The sequence below is a fragment of the Orcinus orca genome, chromosome 11 (genome assembly GCF_937001465.1).
Source record: "Orcinus orca chromosome 11, mOrcOrc1.1, whole genome shotgun sequence".
In the NCBI taxonomy this organism is placed as follows: domain Eukaryota; kingdom Metazoa; phylum Chordata; class Mammalia; order Artiodactyla; family Delphinidae; genus Orcinus; species Orcinus orca.
The window spans coordinates 78,612,327-78,637,790 of NC_064569.1; the positions used below are offsets into that span (position 1 = coordinate 78,612,327).

The 25,464-nt window shown below is 38.7% G+C and overlaps 1 protein-coding gene across 1 annotated transcript in view; it reads left to right on the plus strand.

Moving 5' to 3' along the window:
* Window positions 1–25,464, plus strand: part of CFAP54 (cilia and flagella associated protein 54) — a 306,933-nt gene that overhangs the window by 121,809 nt on the left and 159,660 nt on the right. Inside the window, exons 31-36 of the mRNA XM_033427688.2 lie at window positions 9,769–9,883; window positions 10,236–10,336; window positions 19,760–19,990; window positions 21,736–21,878; window positions 23,443–23,624; window positions 25,224–25,451. Coding sequence (XP_033283579.2) covers window positions 9,769–9,883; window positions 10,236–10,336; window positions 19,760–19,990; window positions 21,736–21,878; window positions 23,443–23,624; window positions 25,224–25,451 — 1,000 coding nt within the window. The remainder of the gene's footprint in view (window positions 1–9,768; window positions 9,884–10,235; window positions 10,337–19,759; window positions 19,991–21,735; window positions 21,879–23,442; window positions 23,625–25,223; window positions 25,452–25,464) is intronic.

A 25,464-nucleotide genomic window follows, 5' to 3' on the forward strand; every position in this document is an offset into this window, starting at 1 on the left:
AATAAAAATAAAACACTAGCTTATAAATTTAGCAGTGAGAATATAGATTTTGTTCTCAATATAAATATAGTAGGAAATCTAAATATAATTATCATTAGTAGTCCAAGGAGTCTTTTATAGGTGCTAAAAAGTCATGTGGTGATGTTCAGCAGCAATTCCTGGCAAATTAGGATTAAAAGATTTTCTGTTAAAATATGCAGTACAACAAAGAAACCTGTTATTCCTTCTATCATTTAAAATTGTTCTGAAAGTTCTTGGCAGCACATTAAAATAAGAAATAGAAATTAGGATTAGAATTTATGTGATTATCACATAATACATAAATGTTTATCTCAAAAATGTTTATCAAGTGAAATCCACAGTGAAGTACTCTGAAAATAGAGAGGAAAGATTGATATCTGCAAATAATTATTATTTTTTTTAACTTAAGTTAACTGAAAACTATCAGAGTTAATAATAGAATTCCATAGGATGGGTAGATGCAAAATCAACGCTTTGCTGTATCAACTAGAAAATATAATGGAAAAATGATCCCATTTCTGTGAACTACAGGATTAAGTTTATCAGGAATTGTGAGGGGATTTAGGCTAATATAAAGAAGACCAAACATCTTTACTAAGAGGTATGAAAAAAAATGACTTGAATAAATGGAGAGACATAGTACATTACTTGATAAGCAGATGGAATATTGTGAAGATTTCTGTTATTCTCAAATTAATTTGTTGGTTTAATGCAATTCCAGTCAGATTAGTTTGTATGGAATGGGCTAGAGTAATGAAAAATATTTTAAAAATAAAAAAGCATGAATGAGAGCCTTGTGCTGTCAGATAAAGAATAACAGATTTGTGTTTGTGAAATAATAGGCAGACAGTCATTGGAACTCAATGTTTTGGGTCAGAAGCAGGCAGTGATATAGGTAATCAAAACAATAAGTCATGAAATCAAAGATCAATAATGATGATTACATAAAAATTTAGAAGTACTATTTTTCATAATACACCATAAACAAAATAAAAAGCAGTCGGAACTAGGAGGAAGCAGTCTATGAAGAGGTTGAGGAGTGGAGGAGTTTATTCAGTGGATGAGAGTTCTGCAGAGCATGGAGGAGAATGCTGAGAGGGCTGGGAAGATGGTGGCCCAAGTGTACACCGATGACCTCCTCTCCTTCCCACCTGTTTCTGGAATAGCAGCAATAAAAGCATTCTGGTGGGGTGGGAGAGAAAGGAGGTAGAGAAGAGACAAGCTGGTTGGAAAACAGCAGGCAACTAAGTTGTGTCAGGATGCAATTAGCAGAGCAGAGGATAGATTCCCAAGTCCCCGGTGATCAGTGGTCCAAGCTTTGTAGTTCAGGCAGACAAAACATTTGCCAAAATGAATGCCAACTAACTGAGAGACTCTTGGAATTGCTGCAGCTTGGCTGGAGTCCCAACCAAGCACAGGATCCAGGATCATCTTTATCAAAATCGAAGTGAGAGGCTGACCACTACTGGGACCAAAATGAGTTTGGGACCCCAGCCCCTGGAACTAGCTACCAGATTCACCTGGTCATTTCCTTCACCTTGTGTTAATATGACTTTACATTTTATTTAATTTAAGCTTTTGGATCCCATTTATCATGTTATAGCAGGGTGGTGTTGTACCTAGCAAGTACTTACCAGAGGAAATATAGATTTTAGGAAATATATAAATTTCAAGGAAAATAGGTAGTAAGTACCAATAGAGGGAGGGATAATAAGCGACCTTACAGTATTCGGAGAAGGGGACAGGTTACCACAGAGGTCGATGGCAGATTAAAAAAAACAAGGTTGAGAATCCTTACAGGTGATTGGGGGGAAGGGAGAACATTTAGTACTGTCTGCCCTTGGCATCCACTCTGCATCCAGGCATTCAGCCAACCATGGATCGGAAATATTCGAAAAAAAAGTTCCAAAAAGTAAAACTTGAATTTGCTGCACTCCCGTCAACTATGTACATAGCATTTACATTGTATTTACAACTATTTATATAGAATTTACATTGTATTTAATTTATTTATTCCAAAGAAATTCAGGCTAAATGCTTTCATGATTAAAAGGTATCATTCTTTTTTTTAAATATCTTTATTGGAGTATAATTTCTTTACAATGTTGTGTTAGTTTCTGCTGTATAACAAACTGAATCAGCTATATGTATGCATATATCCCCATATACCCTCCCTCTTGCATCTCCCTCCCACCCTCCTTATCTTATCCCTCTAGGTGGTCACAGAGCAGGGAGCTGATCTCCCTGTGCTATGCGCTGCTTCCCATCAGCTATCTCTTTTACATTTGGTAGTGTATATATGTCCATGCCACTCTCTCACTTCATCCCAGCTTACCCTTCCTCCTCCCCGTGTCCTCAAGTCCATTCTCTATGTCTGCATCTTTATTCCTGTCCTCCACTTAGGTTCTTCAGAACCTTTTTTTTAAAATTTTAGATTTCATATATATGTATTAGCATACAGTGTTTGTTTTTCTCTTTCTGATTTACTTCACTCTGTATGACAGACTCAAGATCCATCCACCTCACTACAGATAACTTCGTTTCTTTTTATGGCTGAGTAATATCCCATTGTATATATGTGCCACATCTTCTTTAGCCATTCATCTGTCGATGGACACTTAGGTTGCTTCCATGTCCTGGCTGTTCTAAATAGTGCTGCAGTGAACACTGTGGTACATGATTCTTTTTGAATTATGTTTTTCTCAGGGTATATGCCCGGTAGTGGGATTGCTGGGTCATACGGTAGTTCTATTTTTAGATTTTTAAGGAACCTCCATACTGTTCTCCGTAGTAGCTGTAACAGTTTACATTCCTACCAACAGTGCAAGAGGGTTCCCTTTTCTCCACACCCTCTCCAGCATTTATCGTTTGTAGATTTATTGATGATGGCCAATCTGACCAGTGTGAGATGATACCTCATTGTAGTTTTGATTTGCATTTCTCTAATGATTAGTGATGTTGAGTATCCTTTCATGTGTTTGTTAGCAATCTGTATATCTTCTTTAGAGAAACGTCTGTTTAGGTCTTTTGCCCATTTTTGGATTGGGTTTTTGTTTTTTTTGATATTGAGCTGCATGGGCTGCTTGTATATTCTGGAGATTAATCCTTTGTCAGTTACTTCATTGGCAAATGTTTTCTCCCATTTGGAAGGTTATCTTTTCACCTTGTTTATGGTTTCCTTTGATGTGCAAAAGCTTTTAAGTTTCATTAGGTCCCATTTGTTTATTAGTGTTTCTATTTCCATTTCTCTAGGAGGTGGGTCAAAAAGGATCTTGCTGTGATGTATGTCATAGAGTGTTCTGCCTATGTTTTCCTCTAAGAGTTTTATAGTGTCTGGCCTTACATTTAGGTCTTTAATCTATTTTGAGTTTATTTTTGTGTATGGAGTTAGGGAGTGTTCTAATTTCATTCTTTTACATGTAGCTGTCCAGTTTTCCCAGCACCACTTATTGAAGAGGCTGTCTTTTCTCTCTTGTATATTCTTGCCTCCTTTATCAAAGATAAGGTGACCATATGTGCATGGGTTTATCTCTGGGCTTTCTATCCTGTTCCATTGATCTATATTTCTCTTTCTGTGCCAGTACCATACTGTCTTGATTACGGTAGCTTTGAAGTATAGTCTGAAGTCCAGGAGCCTGATTCCTCCAGCTCTGTTTTTCTTTCTCAAGATTGCTTTGGCTGTTCGGGGTCTTTTGTGTTTCCATACAAATTGTGAAATTTTTTGTTCTAATTCTGTGAAAAATGCCATTGGTAGTTTGATAGGGATGGCCCTGAATCTGTAGATTGCTTTGGGTAGTATAGTCATTTTCACAACATTGATTCTTCCAGTCCAAGAACATGTATCATCTGTTTGTATCATCTTTAATTTCTTTAATCAGTGTCTTAACAGTTTTCTGCATACAGGTCTTTTGTCTCCTTAGGTAGGTTTATTCCTAGATACTTTATTCTTTTTGTTGCAATGGTAAATGGGAGAGTTTCCTTAATTTCCCTTTCAGATTTTTCATCATTAGTGTATAGGAATGCCAGAGATTTCTGTGCATTAATTTTGTATCCTGCTACTTTACCAAATTCATTGATTAGCTCTAGTAGTTTTCTGGTAGCATCTTTAGGATTCCCTATGTGTAGTGTCATGTAATCTGCAAACAGTGACAGCTTTACTTCATCTTTTCCAATTTGGATTCCTTTTATTTCTTTTTCTTCTGTGACTGCTGTGGCTAAAACTTCCAAAACTATGTTTAATAATAGTGGTGAGAGTGGGCAATCTTGTCTTGTTCCTGATCTTAGTGGAAATGGTTTCAGTTTTTCACCATTGAGAATGATATTGGCTGTGGGTTTGTCATACATGGCCTTATTATGTTGAGGTAAGTTCCCTCTGTGCCTACTTTCTGTGGGATTTTATCGTAAATGGGTGTTGAATTTTGTCAAAAGCCTTTTCTGTATCTATTGAGATTATCATATGGTTTTTCTCCTTCAATTTGTTAATATGGTGTATCACATCCATTGATTTGCATATATTGAAGAATCCTTGCATTCCTGGAATTAATCCTGTTTGATCATGGTGTATGATCCTTTTAATGTACTGTTGGATTCTGTTTGCTAGTATTTTGTTGAGGATTTTTGCATCTATGTTTATCAGTGATATTGGCCTGTAGTTTCATTTTTTTGTGACACCTTTGTCTGGTTTTGGTATCAGGGTGATGGTGACCTCGTAGAATGAGTTTGGGAGTGTTCCTCCCTCTGCAATATTTTGGAAGAGTTTGAGAAGGATGGGTGTCAGCTCTTCTCTAGATGTTTGATGGAATTTGCCTGTGAAGCCATCTAGTCCTGGGCTTTTGTTTGTTGGAAGATTTTTAATCACATTTTCAGTTTCATTGCTTTATGATTGGTCTGTTTATATTTTCTATTTCTTCCTGGTTCAGTCTCAGAAGGTTGTACTTTTCTAAGAATTTGTCCATTTCTTCCAGGTTGTCCATTTTATTGGCATATAGTTGCTTGTAGTAATCTCTCATGATCCTTTGTATTTCTGCAGTGTCAGTTGTTACCTCTCCTTTTTCATTTCTAATTCTGTTGATTTGAGTCTTTTTCCTTTTCATCTTGATGAGTCTGGCTAATGGTTTATCAATTTTGTTGATCTTCTCAAAGAACCAGCTTTTAGTTTTATTGATCTTTGCTATTGTTTCCTTAATTTCTTTTTCATTTATTTCTGATCTGATCTGTATGATTTCTTTCCTTCTGCTAACTCTGGGGGGTTTTTTGTTCTTCTTTCTCTAATTGCTTTAGCTATAAGGTTAGGTTGTGTATTTGAGGTGTTTCTTGTTTCTTGAAGTAGGATTGTATTGCTATAAACTACCCTCTTAGACTGCTTTTGCTGCATCCCGTAGGTTTTGGGTCATTGTGTTTTCATTGTCATTTGTTTCTAGGTATTTTTTGTTTTCCTCTTTGATTTCTTGAGTGATCTCTTGGTTATTTAGTAGTGTATTGTTTAGCGAGCCTCCGTGTGTTTGTATTTTTTACACCTTTTTTCCTGTAATTGATATCTAGTCTCATAGCATTGTGGTCAGAAGAGATACTTGATACAATTTGAATTTTCTTAAATTTACCAAGGCTTGATTTGTGACCTAAGATATGATCTATCATGGAGAATGTTCCATGAGCACTTGAGAAGAAAGTGTATTCTATTGTTTTTGCATGGACTGTCCTATAAATATCAATTAAGTCCATCTTGTTTAATGTGTCATTTAAAGCTTGTGTTTCCTTATTTATTTTCATTTTGGATGATCAGTCCATTGGTGAAAGTGAGGTGTTAAAGTCCCCTACTATGGTTGAGTTACTGTCCATTTCCCCTTTTATGATGGCTATTAGCGTTTACCTTATGTATTGAGGTGCTTCTACGTTGGGTGCATAAATATTTACAATTGTTATATCTTCTTCTTGGATTGATCCCATGATCATTATGTAGTGTCCTTCTTTGTCTCTTGTAATAGTCTTTATTTTAAAGTCTGTTTTGTCTGATATGAGAATTGCTACTCCAGCTTTCTTTTGATTTTCATTTGCGTAGAATATCTTTTTCCATCCCCTCACTTTCAGTCTGTATGTGTCCCTAGGTCTGAAGTGGGTCTCTTGTAGACAGCATATATACGGGTCTTGTTTTTGTATCCATTCAGCCTGTCTATGTCTTTTATTTATTTATTTATTTATTTTATTTTTGGTATGCGGGCCTCTCACTGTTGTGGCCTCTCCCATTGAGGAGCACAGGCTCCGGATGTGCAGGCTCAGCAGCCGTGGCTCACGGGCCGAGCCGCTCTGCGGCATGTGGGATCTTCCCGGACCGGGGCACAAACCCGTGTCCCCTGCATCGGCAGGCGGACTCTCAATCACTGCGCCACCAGGGAAGCCCTGTCTATGTCTTTTGGTTGGAGCATTTATTCCATTTACATTTAAGGTAATTATTAATATATATGTTCCTGTTACCATTTTCTTAATTGTTTTGGGTTTGTTATTGTAGGTCTTTGCCTTCTCTTGTGTTTCCTGCCTAGAGAAGTTCCTGTAGCATTTGTTGTAAAGCTGGTTTGGTGGTGCTGAATTCTCTTAGCTTTTGCTTGTCTGTAAAGGTTTTAATTTCTCCGTCAAATCTGAATGAGATCTTTGCTGGGTAGAGTAATCTTGGTTGTAGGTTTTTCCCTTTCATCACTTTAAATATGTCCTGCCAGTCCCTTCTGGCTTGCAGAGTTTCTGCTGAAAGATCAGCAGTTAACCTTATGGGGATTCCCTTGTATGTTATTTGTTGCTTTTCCCTTGCTGCTTTTAATATTTTTTCTTTGTATTTAATTTTTGATAGTTTGATTAATATGTGTCTTGGTGTGTTTCTCCTGGATTTATCCTGTATGCGACTCTCTGCACTTCCTGGATTTGATTGACTATTTCCTTTCCCATATTAGGGAAGTTTTTTTTTTTTTTTTTTTTTTACTTTTCGGTACGCGGACCTCTCACTGCTGTGGCCCCTCCCGCTGCGGAGCACAGGCTCCGGACGCGCAGGCCCAGCGGCCATGGCTCGCGGGCCCAGCCGCTCCGCGGCATGTGGGATCTTCCCAGACCGAGGCACGAACCTGTGTCCCCTGCATCGGCAGGCGGACTCTCAACCACTGCGCCACCAGGGAAGCCCCTAGGGAAGTTTTCAACTATAATTTCCTCAAATATGTTCTCAGTCCCTTTCTTTTCCTATTCTTCTTCTGGGACCCATATAATTTGAATGTTGGTGCATTTAATATTTGCCCAGGGGTCTCTGAGACTGCCCTCAATTCTTTTCATTCTTTCTTCTTTCTTCTGCTCTGTGGTAGTTATTTCTACTATTTTATCTTCAGGTCACTTATTCGTTCTTCTGCCTCAGTTATTCTGCTATTGATTCCTTCTAGAGAATTTTTAACTTCATTTATTGTGTTGTTCATCATTGTTTGTTTGCTCTTTAGTTCTTCTAGATCCTTGTTAAATGTTTCTTGTATTTTCCCCATTCTACTTCCAAGATTTTGAATCATCTTTACTATCATTACTCTGAATTCTTTTTCAGGTAGACTGCCTATTTCCTCTTCATTTGTTTGGTCTGGTGGGTTTTTACTTTGCTCCTTCATCTGCTGCATATTTCTTTGTCTTCTCATTTTGCTTAACTTACTCTGTGTTTGGGGTCTCCTTTTCACAGGCTGCAGGTTCGTAGTTCCCATTGTTTTTGGTGTCTTCCCCCAGCGGGTAAGGTTATTTCAGTGGGTTGTGTAGGCTTCCTGGTAGAGGGTACTGGTGCCTGTGTTCTGGTGAATGAGGCTGGATCTTGTGTTTCTGGTGTCAGGACCGCGTCCGGTGGTGTGTTTTGGGGTGTCTGTGAACTTACTATGATTTTAGGCAGCCTCTCTGCTAATGGGTGGGTTTGTGTTCCTGTCTTGCTAGTTGTTTGGCATGGGCTGTCCAGCACTGGAGCTTGCTGGCCATTGAGTGGAGCTGGGTCTTAGCACTGAGACGGAGGTCCCCGGGAGAGCTCTCACCAGTTGATAGTATGTGGGGCTGGGAGGTCTCTGGTGGTCCAGTGTACTGAACTCGGCTCTCCCACCTCATAGGCGCAGGCCTGACACCTGGCCAGAGCATCAGAGCCCTGTCAGCCACAAGGCTCAGTAGAAAAGGGAGAAAGAAAAGAAAGAAAAAATAAAATAAAATAAATAAAGTTATTAATGTAAAAAAAAAAAGAAAAATATTATTAAAATAAAAAGATTTAAAAAGTAAGTTTAAAAAAAGAAGAGCGTAACTATACCAATAAGCAAATCCACCAATGATAACAAATGCTAAAAACTGTACTAAGATCAACATAAAAATCAGAAACTAGTCAGTCACATACAGCAACCCCAAGTCTACAGTTGCTCCCAGAATCCACTGCCTCAGTTTTGGGATGGTTCATTTTCTATTCAGGTATTCCACAGATACAGGGTCCATCAAGTTGATTGTGGAGATTTAATCTGCTGCTCCTGAGGCTGCTGGGAGAAATTTCCCTTTCTCTTCTTTGTTCGCACAGCTCCTGGGGTTCAGCTTTGGATTTGGCCCCGCCTCTGCATGTAGGTCGTCTTCTGGCGTGGGTTCGCACCCAGACAGGAGGGTGTTAAAGGAGCAGCTGATTAGGGAGCTCCACCCAGGCCAGGGGGATAGAGGGGTATGGAATGTGGGATGAGCCTGTGGCGGCAGAGGCCAGCGTGACGTTGCAACAGCCTGAGGCGTGCCGTGTGTTCTCCCTGGGAAGTTGTCCCTGGATCACGGGACACTGGCAGTGGCGGGCTGCACAGGCTCCCGGGATGGGAGGTGGGGACAGTGACCTGTGCTTGCACAAAGGATTCTTGGTGGCGGCAGCAGCAGCCTTAGCATTTCATGCCCATCTCTGGGGTCCACGCTGATAGCCGCGGCTTGCACCCATCTCTGAAGCTCTTTTACGCCGTGCTTTGAATCTCCTCTCCTCACACACTCAGAAACAATGGTCTGTTGCCTCTTAGGCAGTTCCAGACTTTTTCCTGGACTCCCTCCCTGCCAATTGTGGCGCACTAGCCCCCTTCAGGCTGTGTTTACGCAGCCAACCCCAGTCCTCTCCCTGGGATCTGACCTCTGAAGCCTACGTTGTATTTTAAATAATCTAGAGATGATTTAAAGTATATAGGAGGATGTGTGTAGGTTATATGAAAGTACTGTGCCATTTTATATAAAAGACTTGAGCATCCTTGGCTTTTGGTATCTGAGGGGGTCCTGGAACCAAGCCCCTGCAGTTACCAAGGGATGAATGTAGTCTAAATAGATAGATCTAAAATGCTTAACTCTTGTTAATATCCAGAAGTTGATAGTGGCTGGGAGCTTGCACTTGATGGAACTAAAAGGACTGAAGTCTGTTGGAAGCAAAGTAGTTTGTCTAGGGTCAATCTTATGTAGTTATTTTCTCAGTTTTAAAGGGGAGTGTTCACGTTTTAGTTTCAGTTCAATTCTATTCCTCCTAGATCATACTTCAGCTCTCATCACATTTTTATGGTGTGATTTACATTTTGCTCTTTTGAGAGACTAGCTATTCGTTGACGACCAGGAGTATCATAGTCTCATTTATGCGTGGGACATAACCAATTTTGGGTATTCTAGCATAATTTCAGTGGCAATACTCATTAAAGGTTTATTACTTTGGGGTAGTTTTATAAATTCTTGTAGATCCTTTTAACTGACTTTATCTTTTTGTATTAGGAGGAATGAGTCCCTACTTGGAATAAAAAAAATGAAACATAAGGACAATACTTTGTGTAAAAAGGTCATCAAACCTATGAAGAAGTTCAAAGCTGCAGTAGTGGAGATTTTAGGAGTAAGTTTCATATAAATTTTGAATTTTAAGTTAATGAACTTAAGAGATGCATGCATCTAGAGATGGTTGGCTGTACTATAATTTAGTATAATGTGAAACAGAATAGAATACCAACAATCATAATTTTATAATTATGCAATATATTTTAATTCTTACCACAAGGATATTTTTATAACCATTTTTTTTGTCTACAGGGGTACTTCTTTTACTTTTGTTAATAATTTTAATTGAGGGACATAAAGAAACCACTATTTTAATGTGAAAAGATAAGCATTAGAGTACAAGTAAATTATAGTATTGTGTTAAGATTTTAAGTTGGATTTGTAACATTTTTGTTATCTCCCTTGTTAAGACTACAGAAGTGAAGCCCAGACAGAGATCTAAAAAAAAGGAAACTCTAAGAGAATTTTTGAATAAGAATCCTTTTATTTCTGAAATGGCGGAGCAAGAAAGGTATTGATTGATTAATTAATTAAATTTTTACTTGAGGGTTACTATGTGTTGTGCATTATTTTAGGCACCAGGGATACATTGGTAGAGTAGACAGATAAGATCACTGCCATCAGGGAGCTTACATACTAATAAAAGGAACACAAAATAAAGACACAAATAAACAATTTATTTTTTAATTTTTTATTTATTATTTATTTATTTATTATTGGGGTATAGTTGTTTTACAATGTTGTGTTAGTTTCTACTGTACAGTGAAGTAAAATTCCCTGTGCTATACAGCAGGTTCTCATGAGTTATCTGTTTTATACATATTAGTGTATACATGTCAATCCCAGTCTCCCAATTCATCCCACCCCCCCTTCCCCCCTTGGTGTCCATATGTTTGTTCTCTACATCTGTGTCTCTATTTCTGCCTTGCAAACTGGTTCATCTGTACCATTTTTCTAGATTCCACATATGTGTGTTAATATACAATATTTGTTTTTCTAACTTACTTCACTCTGTATGACAGTCTCTAGGTCTATCCAAGTCTCTACAAATGACCCAATTTCATTCCTTTTTATGGCCGAGTAATATCTCATTGTATATATGTACCATATATTCTTTATCCATTCATCTGTCAATGGACATTTAGGTTGCTTCCATGATCTGGCTATTGTAAATAGTGCTGCAGTGAACATTGTGGTACATGACTCTTTGAATTATGGTTTTCTCTGGGTATATGCCCAGTAGTGGGATTACTGGGTCATATGGTAGTTCTATTTTTAGTTTTTTAAGGAACCTCCATATTATTCTCCATAGTGGCTGTATCAATTTACATTCCCACCAACAGTGCAAGAGGGTTCCCTTTTCTCCACACCTTCTCCAGCATTTATTGGTTGTAGATTTTCTGATGATGCCCATTCTAACCGTTGTGAGATGATACCTCACTGTAGTTTTGATTTGCATTTCTCTAATAATTAGTGATGTTGAGCATCTTTTCATGTACCTCTTGGCCATCTGTATGTCTTCTTTGGAGAAATGTCTATTTAGGTCGTCTGCCCTTTTTTTTTTTTTTTTCGGTACGCAGGCCTCTCACTGTTGTGGCCTCTCCCGCTGCGGAGCACAGGCTCCGGACGCGCAGGCTCAGCGGCCATGGCTCACGGGCCCAGCCGCTCCGCGGCACGTGGGATCCTCCCGGACCAGGGCACGAACCCGTGTCCCCTGCATCGGCAGGCGAACTCTCAACCACTGCGCCACCAGGGAAGCCCCCATTTTTTGATTGGGTTGCTTTTTTTGATATTGAGCTGCATGAGCTGTTTGTATATTTTGTCCATTGATTCGTTTGCAAATATTTTCTCCCATTCTGAGGGTTGTCTTTTTGTCTTGTTTATGGTTTCTTTTGTTGTGCAAAAGAAACAAGACAATTTAGATTTTTGATAAATTTTATAAAATAAATGAACAGGATGATATACTATAGAGTAACTGGCCTGGAGTGGAGATGGTGATAGCAGTAATTTAGATAAGAGTGGCCAGGAGATTAAACTGGTAAATTACTTTTAATTATTAGCAGATAATGTCCTTGTTTATAAAACTTAAACCATAAAACTCATCATGGTGTGTTTAGCTTTTATTGTCACAAGTACACATTTATGATTCTCATACATTCTTTATATACCTTACCTTCATTATGTAATGCTTTCCTTTACCTGTTTAGTGATTTTGATCTTAATTTTCAACATATAAATATTAATTAAACCACTCTTCTTTTTGTTTGCATTTGCCTACGTTCTGTTTGATTATCCCTTCATTTTCTTTATTTAAATTATGACATATTTTAGATGAATATGGAGAATAATATAACAAATGAACATGTACCCAATATGCAGCATACCATATAAAGCGTTTGGGATGCATTTCTGTCCCCCTCTATCCCAGAAGTAATACAATCCAAAATTTGGCATTTATCGTGCTTATAAGTGACTTTATACTTCAATTATGTATGTATATGCCCCAAAATAACATACAGTATTAATTTTTACAAATTTTTTTGCCAGTTTGCTCTTATTCCTCACTATTATGTTTGTGAGATTTTTTTCATGTTGATTATACACAAGTCTAGTCCAACTTTCCATTATGTAAACAGTGCTACAAAGGACATTCTTATATATATCTCCATATGCACATGTGAGAGTTTCTGGGGTAAATACACAGGAGTGTAGTTCTCAGGATATGGGCATTTTAACATTTCTAGATATTGCTAAATTGCTTTAAAATTTTCATCAGTGTTGTGTCAAGTTTCCCTTAGTCAGCATCTTCCCTGACACTTAATATTAATATCAAATTTTCAAATTTTTGTGGACCTATGAGCTGTGAAATTTTCTCTCCTTGTTATTTTAATTTCTATTTCTTTGATTACTAATGAGGTTAGGCAGCTTTTCATGTTTTTTTAAAACCCTAGGGTTTTTCTGTTCTCAAGACTGCTTGTTTAGATCCTTTGTGCATTTGCAACTTTTGTTTTCTCATTTATTTTTAGAAGTTTGGATACTAATGCTTTTCCCAGTTTGAGGCTCATCCATTTACATTTTAAAAGTCATCTATTTTTTATTCATTCATTCATCTATTTATTTATTTATTTATTTACTTTTGGCTGCATTGGGTCTTTGTTGCTGCACGCAGGCTTTCCCTAGTTGGGCGAGCAGGGCTACTCTTCATGGTGGTGTGTGGCTTCTCATTGCGGTGGCTTCCCTTGTTGCAGAGCACGGACTCTAGGCATGCGGGCTTCAGTAGTTGTGGCTTGTGGGCTCTGCTCTCAGTAGTTGTGGCACACGGGCTTATCTGCTCCACAGCATGAGAGCTCTTCCTAGACCAGGGTTTGAACCTATGTCCCCTGCATTGGCAGGCGGTTTCTTAACCACTGTGCCACCAAGGAAGTCCCTGAAAGTCATCTTTTTTTAAATCAAAAGCTATAACTGTTAATTGGGTCAAATGTATCAACATTTCTCTTTATCATTTTTGAAATTCTTCTCCGAGGTAGTAAGGTATTTTCTTCATCAATTTAAATGTTTGATTTTACAATTAGGAATTGCATCCAACTCTAATCAATTTTTATGAATGGTGAGAGGAAGAATCCCTCTCCCCCTCTTTTTTAGTTTCATTATAGTTTCATTATACCCGATTGACTAGCTCCCTTTATTGAGTAGTCTATTCTGTCATCACTGTCACTTTTTGTCATTTAGCAAGTTGTCTTATATGTAGTTTTGGAATCTTTTTCCTGTCCCATTACTCTGTCTATCCCTGAGTCAATATCACACTATCATACTTTGTTTGGTTTTAAATTAAGTTTTATTGTCTTGATAGGACAAGTCTCTCCAGGATGTTCTTTTCCTTCATGCACGTCTTAGATATTCTTCCACAAAATAGTTTGGAATAGCTGTGAGTAATAAAAAGAAATAACAACTTGTGATTTTGATGGAGATAGAATTGAATATATGGATTGGTTTGAAAAGTTATTGTTTTAAACAACATTGAATCTTTCTATTAGTAGACAGACCACATACTTAGATCCTATTTAATATCTATCAATAAATTTTTATGATATTCTCCATAAAGCTGTTACCTATCTTTTGTTAGCTACATAAAAGGAATGCTTTTTGGTATTTGTGTAAATGGTATTCTAAAATTATGTTTTTGAATACTTCTGTTTTTTATATATGAATATGATTGATTTATAAACAACTCGATCTTCTATACAACTTGGTAATTTATCCATAGTTACAGATTTTCTGTGTGGACGGTCATACTGTGAACAAATAATGAAAGTTTCGCTTAATCCATTCTAACACTCAAGCCTCTTACTTCTTTGTCTAGCCTACAGGTTGGGATGTCAAGTTTAATCTTGAATGTAGTCTGTGATTGTGGACATCCTTGTTGTAACATGCACTTTTAAAAACTTTTTATTTTCAGATAATTGTACATACAATTGTAACATGCAGTTACAAAAAGTAATACAGAAAAAACCTGTATACCTTTAACCCAGTTTCTCCTAGTATTAATTACATAACTAAAAATAGCACAGACAGGAAATTGACATGGATACAATCTACTGACCATATTCAGATTATAGCAATTCTATGTGCAATCATATGAGTGTGTGTATTTAGTCTTATGCAATTTTATCACATTTATAGACTTGTGTGACTATCACCGTAGTGTAGAAACAGAACAGCTCTATCATAAGGATCTACCCGCCAAGCCCCCCTGCTACCTTTTCATAACCACAGCCACCTCCCTTCCTCTCCCCCTCCCAACCCCTGACAACCACTAATCTGTTTTCCATTTCTATAATTTTGTAATTTCAAAAATGTTATAAAAATGGAATCACACAGTATATAACTTTCTGAGATTGGCTTTTTCTTTCCACTCAGCACAGTTCCTTTGAGACCCATTCAAGTTGTGTGCATCACTAGTTCACTTTATTATCGTTCAGTAGTATTCTGTGGCACTGACATACCACAATTTGTTTAACCACTCACACACTAAAGGCCATTTGGATTGCTTGGATTGTTTTGACTGTTAGGAGTAATGCTGCTGTGAACATTCATGTACAGGTTTTGTGTGAACATAAATCTCCATTTCTCTGGAATAAATGGCCAAGAGCGCAGTTGCTAGATTGTGTGGTAAGTGCATGTTTAACTTTGTGAGAAATCCCATACTTTTTTCCAGAGTGGGTGTACTTTTCACATCCCCACAGCAGTGTTTGAGTGATCCAGTTTCTCCTCATGCTGGCTAGCAGGTAGTGGTATTACTATTTTTTATTTTAGTCATTAAAGTAGGTGTTAGTGATGTCTCATGGCTTTAATTTGCATTTCTGTAAAGGCTCATGATACTGAACCTCATTTCATGTGCTTACTTGCCACCTATATATCTTCTTAGTGAAGTGTCTGTTCATGTCTTTTGCTCATTTTCTAATTGGACTGTTTGTTTTTAGTTTTTGTGTTGAATTTTGAGAGATCTTTATATATCCTAGATATAGGTCAAGCCCCTTGTTGGACATGTGGTTTGCAAATTTTTTTTTTCAGTGTGTAGCTTGCCTTTTCATCCTCTTCACAGTCTTTCACAGAGCAAAAGTTTTTAATTTTGATGATGTTTGACTTATCAATTTTTCCTTTAATGGGTTGTGCTTTTGGTGTCAAATCTAAGAACACTGCCTAGCCCTAGGTCATATATTTTTTCCCCAAGTTTTATGTTTTATATTTACTTGTGATGCATTTTGAATTAACTTTTTGTATAAGGGATTGAGATTTATGTTTTTACTTACAGATATCCAACTGTTCCAGTACCATTTGTTGGAAAGACTGTCCTCCTTCTACTGATTTGCTTTTGCAGCTTTGCAAAAAATCAGTTGGGCATATTTATGTGGGATTTGGGAAGATACTCTATCAAATTTAGGAAATTGTCTTCTATTTCTTGTTTTCTGAAAGTTTTCTTCTGAATTGTGTTCAGTCTTGTTGAATATTTCTTCTTCACTAAGATTTTTTTCTCCTTTAATCTGATTATGCAGTGAATTACATTAATACATAAATGTTAAACCGTGTACAGTGTCTTTTTCTCACACTTTTGACTCCAACGGTATGTGTCTTCCAAAACCAACCACTTCTCAGGGAGTTGGGACAAGATAGCAGAGTGGAAGGACCTTGGGCTCACCTCCTCTCACGAGCACACCAAAATTACAACTAACTGCTGAACAACCATTGATAAAAAAGACTGGAAACTGTCCAAAAAGATATTCTACATCCAAGGATACAAAACCCTTTGCCTAGTTTCTCCTAATGGTAACATCTTACAGAGCTATAGCATAAAAATTCAATTCAATTCTGATAGTATCTACCTGGAGTCAGCATCAGATCCCACAAGTTGAAGGTCCCTGCCCCACAAGACTGGCCCCACTTTAGATGCCGGCCACAAATGGGATGGCCAGGCTACCCACATTTCTGCCCAGCCTACTACAAACTAGGGGGTCCCCATAATTCCTCCTCACCCCATTCAGTTTCAGTAGTTTGCTAGAATGGCTCACAGAACTCAGAAAAACATTTTACTTAACGTTTACTGGTTTATAAGGGATGCACGTGAACAGCCAGATGAAGGGGCTCATAGGACAATGTCTGGAAGGGTCCTGAGCACAGGAACCTCTGTCCCTGTGAAGTTGTGATGCATCGCTCTCCCAGCAAGTGGATATGTTCACCAACCTGGAAGTTCTCTGAACCTTATTGTTCACAGGTTTTTTAAAAAACCAATCTGCAGTCACTGTCCCCGGAGACGGGGTTGGGGCTGAGAGTTCCACTTAGTAATCATGTGTTTGATTTTTATGGTGACCAGCCCCTATCCAGAGGCTCTCTAGGGGCCCAACCCTGAGTCACTTTACTAGCACCTGAGTCTAGCACCTTACTAGACTCAGGTGTGTTCCATCATGAATAACAAGAAACTCCTATCACTCAGGAAACTCCCAAGTTTTAGGAGCTCTATACCTGGAACAAAGGACAAAGACCAAATATGTATTTTTATTATAACATACTATGTCTGCACACATACATTCATTTTTTACCTACTGATTCAACTTCTTTAAGATTAATAGCCACTCTGAATCTGTGATTTTTTTTTTTTTTGGGGGTACGCGGGCCTCTCACTGTTGTGGCCTCTCCCGCTGCGGAGCACAGGCTCCAGACGTGCAGGCTCAGCAGCCATGGCTCACGGGCCCAGCCGCTCCACGGCATGTGGGATCTTCCCACACCGGGGCACAAACCCGTGTCCCCTGCATCGACAGGCGGACTCTCAAGCACTGAGCCACTAGGGAAGACCGTGTGATTTTTTTTTTTGAGTTCCTTTTGATGAATTCTATTTTCTAGGAAATTATCCATTTTATCTAAATTTTCAAATATATTCATAAAACGTTATTATATTCTCATGTTATCTTTTGAATCTCTGCTATATCTACAGTTACACCCTGTATTTCATTCCTAACTTCATTAATTTTTGTCTTCTCTCATATTTTTGAGATTTATCTTGCCAGAGGTTTGTCTGTTTTTTCCCCATTTTTTCAAAGAGCCAAATTTTGTCTTTGTAAGTCTTCTTTATTGTGTTTATTTTCCTTGCCCTTAATTTTTGCTTTTATTCTTATTACTTCCCAGCTTCTTTTTTTTTTTTTTTTTAACAGCTTCATTGAGATTTTAGGCAAGGAAAAAATTATTTTTCCTTCTACCCTCCTAAGTTCCCTGGCTGGGACTCTGTAATATTAGACTGACAAAAGACAGATTAACAAGAGAAAAACAAACAGGAGTTTATTAATGTTTGCATATGCATGGGAGAACTCAGTGATGAGTTACTCAAAGGGGTAGTTAGGACTTGGGCTTCTACGGCGTCTTAACAAAAGAACAACAAATTTATAGTAAAGTGACAAAACAAGGAAAAGGGGTTTAGGCTTTCAAGGGCAGCAAACTCTGGTAGAAATATGAGAGAAACTATTGGAGTAAGACTTGTTTGGGCAGGTCCATCTTGACGCTGATTTTCACTCTTCATGGCCATAAAATTTCCCAGGAGAGGAGATTTATGGCATTCTTCATTTTTCAGAAGTTTCTATTTTCTATCAGATAAGGGAACCTCCAAGAAGGCATCTTTCTGCGTCTGTTCATTCTCATTTACCTCCAGCTCAAAATGATCCTAACGCCAAAGTGAGAAGTATCTCCCTGTATGATCTCACCGTCTGTGGCGGGGAAGATGCAGGTAGTCCTGTCACTCTCCTTGGCCTTTTGAGGTGACTTGACCTCTTCACACAGGAATAAGATTGATTTTTATTTTGGAAATTGTATTTTTAATTTTTAAGGTAGAGTTATTTAAAACATTTCCATTTGTTTGGAAACCAAAAAACATTACTTAAGACAACCAAACAACAGCAAAAAGCTCAAAAAACGTTGGATTAAAAGGAAGTCATGAACAAAATACAAAATATTTAGCACTGAATGATAATGTCAACACTACATATCAAAAAGTAGTTTCCGGGCTTCCCTGGTGGCTCAGTGGTTGAGAATCCGCCTGCCAATGCAGGGGACGTGGGTTCGTGCCCCAGTCCGGGAAGATCCCACATGCCGCGGAGCGGCTAGGCGTGTGAGCCATGGCCGCTGAGCCTGCGCGTCCGGAGCCTGTGCTCCGCAACGGGAGAGGCCACAACAGTGAGAGGCCCGCGTACCAAAAAAAAAAAAAAAAGTAGTTTCCTTCCTTCCTTTGTTCTTCAGAATATCTGTTTTTTTCATGCAACAACGTCTATCTCCCTTCCTTCCATCCATCCCTCTTTCCTTTTCTTCCGTGTGTGTGTGTGTGTGTGTGTGTGTGTGTGTTGTATTGATTCAGATGCAGACATGTTGTCTATTAAAGTGAGCAAGATACTTTAACTTACCAGTTGAGATCATTTTTTCCCCTTCTCCAATATAAATCAGGTAGAATGGCACAGACCAATGAGGCAGCAACATTGTCAAGGGTTAAAAAAAGAAAGATAAAGTATTTTGAAGAAGTAGTCATGTCATTTAAACAACTATGTAACTATAAAATTAGGTGGGCTGGGCTTCCCTGGTGGCGCAGTGGTTGAGAGTCCGCCTGCCGATGCAGGGGACACGGGTTCGTGCCCCGGTCCGGGAGGATCCCGCATGCCGCGGAGCGGCTGGGCCTGTGAGCCATGGCCGCTGAGCCTGCGCGTCCAGAGCCTGTGCTCCGCAACGGGAGAGGCCACAGCAGTGAGAGGCCCGCATACCGCAAAAAAAAAAAAAAAAAAAAAATTAAGTGGGCTACTTTGAGATTTTGATAGGAATAATTTGAAACAAATTGAATATATGTTATACTTAAAACCTAAACTATTAGCTAAATTTTGAGATATTAGTTTTTTCCAGAGCACACTGCATATAGGATGTATGAAGTTATTTCACGTATAGTTGTATAGTTGACTGTTTTATTTCCTCTGTAGGCTAGCTAATGTTAGAAAAAATTTGGCTCCATTGTTTTTTTCCCTTAAGGAACAGAACAGAGAAATGATTTTCTTGTTTAATATTGAAGTTAGTTGATGAATGTGAACATTATAATGTTATAATTTAGTTGTCTAATCTCAGTGGCCTTTTGGTGATGGAAAAGAAAAGCGCTGTTTGGTTTGAGCCTAGCACACAGACATCAGAGAGAATTGAAGGCAATTCATAGTGTCTTCATCCCTAGTGTTTATCCTTGTGCGTGCTTCACTGTCCTAGTTCACGTTTTTAGCGCTAAGGAAATGACAGATAAACCAGAAACATTTGCATAAGGGCAGTCAGGTGACTTCTTGATGTATTTTGTACAAATTGGAATCATTCTTCTTTGTTAAATGTCTGGAAGTTTGTATAATTTCAAAACTTCCTTCTCCCTCTGCAGAAATAAGAGAGCTGATGTTCGAAAAGTAGCACATCGATTCCTGGTAGATAACTTGAATCCTTTAATATTAAATTATGTTAAAAAGAAGAGGTTTCATCAAATATTTCTTGAGGAGATGCCCTGGAAAGCTCAGATGAACCTGTATCTGGCAAACGCACACTTCAACCTGCTTTTAACAGAGCTAGGGGAACATGCAAAGATGAAATTCGGTTCGTCATTGGTAATGGTCAGGTAGAGTATATTATCAATGAATAATACTTCTTTAGTCTCAAGAACATGGGTTGTATTTCTATGAGCAGGGCTCCAATGCTGATGATAACTTAAAGAGGTTTACAAAGTGCTTCAGTCTGTACTGACCTTTGGTATATTTTTAAACTTCTTATCTCAGAATCTTTCCCAAATGAGTGCTGAAGTGCTTATGAAGTACTAATTTGCATATATTTTGAATATATTAGTCAATATAGCTTTCAGTGAAAGGGGAAAGTGACTTTTCCAAGAGAAGTTTAATATTAATTGTACAGAAATTATATTAGTAGTCATTAGGCAAATCTCTGTTTCATTTAGAGGTATATTTTAAGCCTGTATAAACACAGGTTGTATTTTCTCATACAATGTAAACTTTCTGTCATTAATTCCAAAGACATTTTCCAGTTCTTGTTGATTGTCTTTGGCTAAAGTGTTGTTTATAGGAGATAAAAAAAAGAACATAAATACGTAATATGGAATACCACGTAACCAGAGTAACTCTATGTAACCAGAGTCTTTCTTTAAAAACACAAGAACAACAGAAAAAAAACTCATTGAGGGAATTCCCTGGCGGTCCAGTGGTTAGGACTCTGAGCTTTCACTGCCGTGGGTCTGGGTTTCAATCCCTGGTTCGGGGAACTAAGATCCTGCAAGTGCACAGCGTGGCCAAAAAAAACCCTTGTTGAGCACCTATTAGATACCAGGTGCTGAGTTAAGTACCTGGGCATTCAAAGGTGAGCAGTATATACAAGTTGGAGTCTGGTAGTGTGGCTCACAAATGTTCACGAATAATTGTAAATAATGGTAAAAAGTGAAGTGCACATAAAGTCTTTGTTCCTTGGGAGGAGGCTTTCTCCTGATGAGACTAACAGGAAAGGTTTCACGAGGAGAAGCCACTTGCCTTGGGTCCTGATGGACAGGCAAGATTTAGAAATGTGCAGGTAGGGAAATAGGCATTTCGGATAGGTGGAAGAATGAGTCAAGAGCCCAGGTAGGAAACACAGGATGGGAACCCCCAGGGGTCTGACCAGAATCTAGGGCATGTGAAAGGGAGTGGTGAGAAGTGATTAGAAAAGTAGATCAGTACCAGATCATGGAGCGTCTTAACAGTCTATTAAATCTTAACTTTAATTTATATACAGTGGAAGATTATTAAGTTGTTTTTTTTTTTAAAGCAGGTCTATGATAGGCACTTTCTCTGACAGCAGCATATCAAATGGATTGGAGGAGGGAAAGAATGGTGACAGGGATATGAATTAAGAGGGTATTTATTTCAGTAATCCAGTGAACAATATGCAGGTTGAAACCCACAATGAACTTGATCCAGTTTCTATTTCTCCAGAATTTTGTTTAAAGTAAAATTCTGGTCTATGTGGGCTAGACCAGGTTAGCATTTAAGAAGCAGTTAGATTGCTTGACTAACAGGAAAGGCTTTTGGCAAAGTGACCCATTCTTGAGGCTGTGAAAGGGAAAACAGTTCAGATCAGATGGACTTCCTCACTGTCCCCTGGACACCGAGAGCTCTTCTTCTCCGACCTGCCAGTCACACACGGCCGTTCGTGTATGATTACTTGGTGGCACAAAAATTAGACAGTGACCGAATTTGTATCAGGGTAACTTGGTGCTAAATTCCATTTTATTAAAACATGTATTTATTTATTTGGTATTTGACAGAATTAATTCAATTTTGCTTATATTGTTCTTTTAATGAGTTTTTTTCCCCTTTGCAGTTTCCGGTCATTTGATCCTAATATGTTCTCACTGTATAATTCAGGAACAGTATTACCAACAGGAAAATTGACTCTAGAAAACTATAAAGCGATGCTTGATTTCCCTCTTACAGCTAAAAGAAGAAAGGCTCTCTTACCATCAGGTAAAATAAATACGTTCTATGCTATCCAATTGTCTTTAGATTTTTTTATTCACAAATGCAACACATACATACACACATACCCTGACACGTACACCCCCCCATAGACACAGAGCTACACACATCATTTTCCAATGACTTAGGAATTTAGTTGAGTTGTGATATTTTGTAGGAGATTCTTATTCTATTTTTAAAAAAATTTCTACATTTTTGTGGCATCATCATATATATTTGGAAATATTTATGTAGGATTCTCCCCTAAATCAATTTGGCCATTCAGCAAATATAATGTTCTTTTAAAAAATATTGGTAGCCTCCAGTGGTCAAGGTAAGTGAAGACTTGCCGTCAGGTTTTATGTTTTAGTGGAAGTAAGTTTCAGAACAAATTCCACCAAACATACTGATGTAAGCAGGCATGAAAACATCATGCAGCTGTTTCATCGTTCCGATTTTGTACTCAGGGCAGTCCGCTCTTGCCTTAGGAGCTGTAATTATCACCTTCCATGAAAGCTCTCTCCAAGATGAAGGCAGTAATACCCTCATGGCAGGACCAACCAGTATTGTCTTCTGGTCAGGTGACTGGGGCCTCCAGGACGTGGAGAGATGTAGGTGAACAGGGCTCTCTGGGTGTTGCACTGATGACACTATTTCTAAACAATCACCTATCTTGAATACCACTCATTTCACAAATAAAAATTTATTTCTAATATCTTTATGCTAGTACAAACCCTCTTATATAGATTTTCAGAAATGGCATTTTAAATCCTATATGGCTTATTGCTGAACAGGATATTTCATATGCTGGTTAACTGCCCCAGGGGGGTTGATTCAGATTTGAGGTACTTAACGTGCTTTTTAATTTCTTCTAGGGTATAGTTTAAGTTTAACTGGTACCTGCATGTCATACCAGGACTATTAAAGTATTTGAAAGTAAATTCCGTGGACATAGAAAGAGTCCATGTTTTGTATGTACATTACAGTATATATAGCTTCTTGAGTTTTTTTTAAAGTAGCTCCCTAAGACCTCCCATGAAATTGGCAATAAAATATTCTGCTATTGAGACTTATTATTTAATGCAGAGTTCTAGTAAGGGAATGTTTGTGGCAGGAGAAATCCTCTGTGTTTTTATAGCACAGCAGCGGGAGAACGAGTGATCAGGGTTGCTGCACTGCCTAACACCAGGGGATGCTCCTCACCTTCCGGCGTGTGTGTCCAGGGAATGGCCTGTTTGCGGGGAAATTAAGGAACAGTGGGATCCTGTCATTCTTCTCCCCCAAAGCATGACATTCCTGCCTCTGCATCATTCCCTTGGCCATCACCCTTGCCTGGAATGTTCTCTATATTCTTCCCACGTAGCTAAATCATGATCACCCTTTAAGACCTAATCTAAAAGCCTCCTTCTCTGGAAACTTTCCCGGGTTCAGCATATCCATGATAATTCTGTCCTTTCTTCAAATTTATGTAGCGCTTGTTATCTGAATTATTCATTTGATGCTAGTCACCTGTTGTGTTTCCTGGAACTTAACTCTCTTTTCAATAATAATATACTTTATATTTGTACTGTAGATGGAGAAGAATTTTCAGCATTTCTTAATTCCACGATGAGTGATGAAAATGTTTCCAAGACACAAACAGGTTATGAATCAGACTCTCAATCAGGTCTCAGTGGTAAAGAAAAGGATCACTCAGCAAATGTGGGTCTCTTGGATCATTTTATGAAAATCTTTTTATATTGCAGGAGAGCAATGGTAAGGTGGTCCTTCTTATTTGTTAATGTAGTGGACGTAAATCTCAGCCCATGAATTTGGGCATGTATGATACATTTATTTACTTAATATACATAATTTTAGTTTCATCGGTGAGATTAAATTTGCTGGATTTTATGTCAGTCATCTGTAAGGCTTGCCTGCCATGGGACTGAGGTCTCACATTTGGTCAAGTTGTGAGGGAGGAGGGAAAGCCCCTTTAGTCATAGTCATACATCCACCCAGAGCTGAGGTGGCCTTTGTCCTTGTCTACAAAGTCTCCATGAATATTCAGACACCCCTCTGCTGCTTTCTAGCCACACTTGGGACATGGGCTTCTCCAGTGACACCAGGGGTTCTTCTTCGGGCTCTTGATCCCTCCTGGGCACCATAGACTCCTTTCTCCCCTCTAGCACAGGGGAAGATCTTTCTAGGCCACGGGGAAGCCCTGTCCCTTCCCCCCTGACCTCCTGCTTCTCCAGGCTACCTGTGTCTTCTGTCAAATGCTTTTGTCTTTTTCTTGTTAAATATTATATGATAGAATATTAAACTCAGAATTGGAATCATTATCTACAAAGAAATTTGTTTCCTTTTTCTCATAGCAAGAAGGGGATGTACTTCAAACTTCTCAAGAGATGAGAAGAAATTTATTCTTTCTAGATGAGAAAGGAATACTTAAGTGCCCACTTTCTTCGTGAAGTAGAGAGAGTGACCTTATAAAAATGTAAAGTAAACCCACATCACCTGCCTTGACCATGAGCATTGCATCCTCTGCTCCTTTGTACCAGCTTCAGGGCCCTAGAAGGTCTGGGTTCTGCTCACTTCTCAGGACTCACTCCTCTTGCTCTTGTGCAGTCCACTCTCCCCTCTGGGGTTCTGAAAGCACTAAGCTTGCTCCCTCCTCAGCCCTCAGGTTCACCCTCCATCCTTTGCACCTGCTGTTCCCTCAGCCCCGAATGTTCTTCTCCCAACACTCCCACCCCCACCTTCACATGACTTGTTCAACTCAACATTCAGGGCTCTGCTCATACTTCACCTCACAGAGAACTTCTCTCCTGACCACCCTGTATAAAAGGACCTGTCCTCTCACCCTCATCACGTTCTGAGTCATTTCTGCTTTATTTGCCTTTACAGCACTTATCATTCCCTGAAGTTGTATTTTTATTTGTCTGCTTATTTGGTATCGGTCTCTCCTAATAGACTGAAGCCTCACGAGGGCAGGCCCAGTTTCCCTTGCTCGCTGTGACATTCCCAGCACCTAGAACAGTGGGCGTGCTGGAGTCAGACTGCTGGTGTGCAAATCCTAGCTCATCACTTAGTAGACTCATAACCTTGGGCAGTTTAGCCCCATGCCTCCAATTCCTCATCTGTAAATTGAGGAGAATACTAGTGCATACCTACTTCATAGGAGTTGTCATTAGAATGAACTGAGATAATGCATATAAATGTCTTACCAGAGTGTCTAGCACATGTAAGTAGTATATAACAAATGGTGTTAGTTACTCTTACTATTGATGTAGAATATTTGCAGGAAGAGGAAGTTGTTCAGAGATCCATAACTTTGGGAACTTCGGCATCTTTTGAATGTTGTGTTTGTCTTAGGTTCTCGCTCATCGTGGTGGCTATTGGACTCTGCTTCAGAACTGCTGTCGGGCTCTTTGGAACTTTACTCAGGAGCTACAAATACTTCATAAACAAGCAGTGGATCTGTATGAAACATTTCCTATTAGCCAGGACAGTTTCCTCTTTATTTCTGTTTTACCATTCTATTTGGGGGCAGAATTACTTATTGACATGTTAATAGAACTACCAAATATCAGTTCTGTTAAGGTAAGAGTATTTG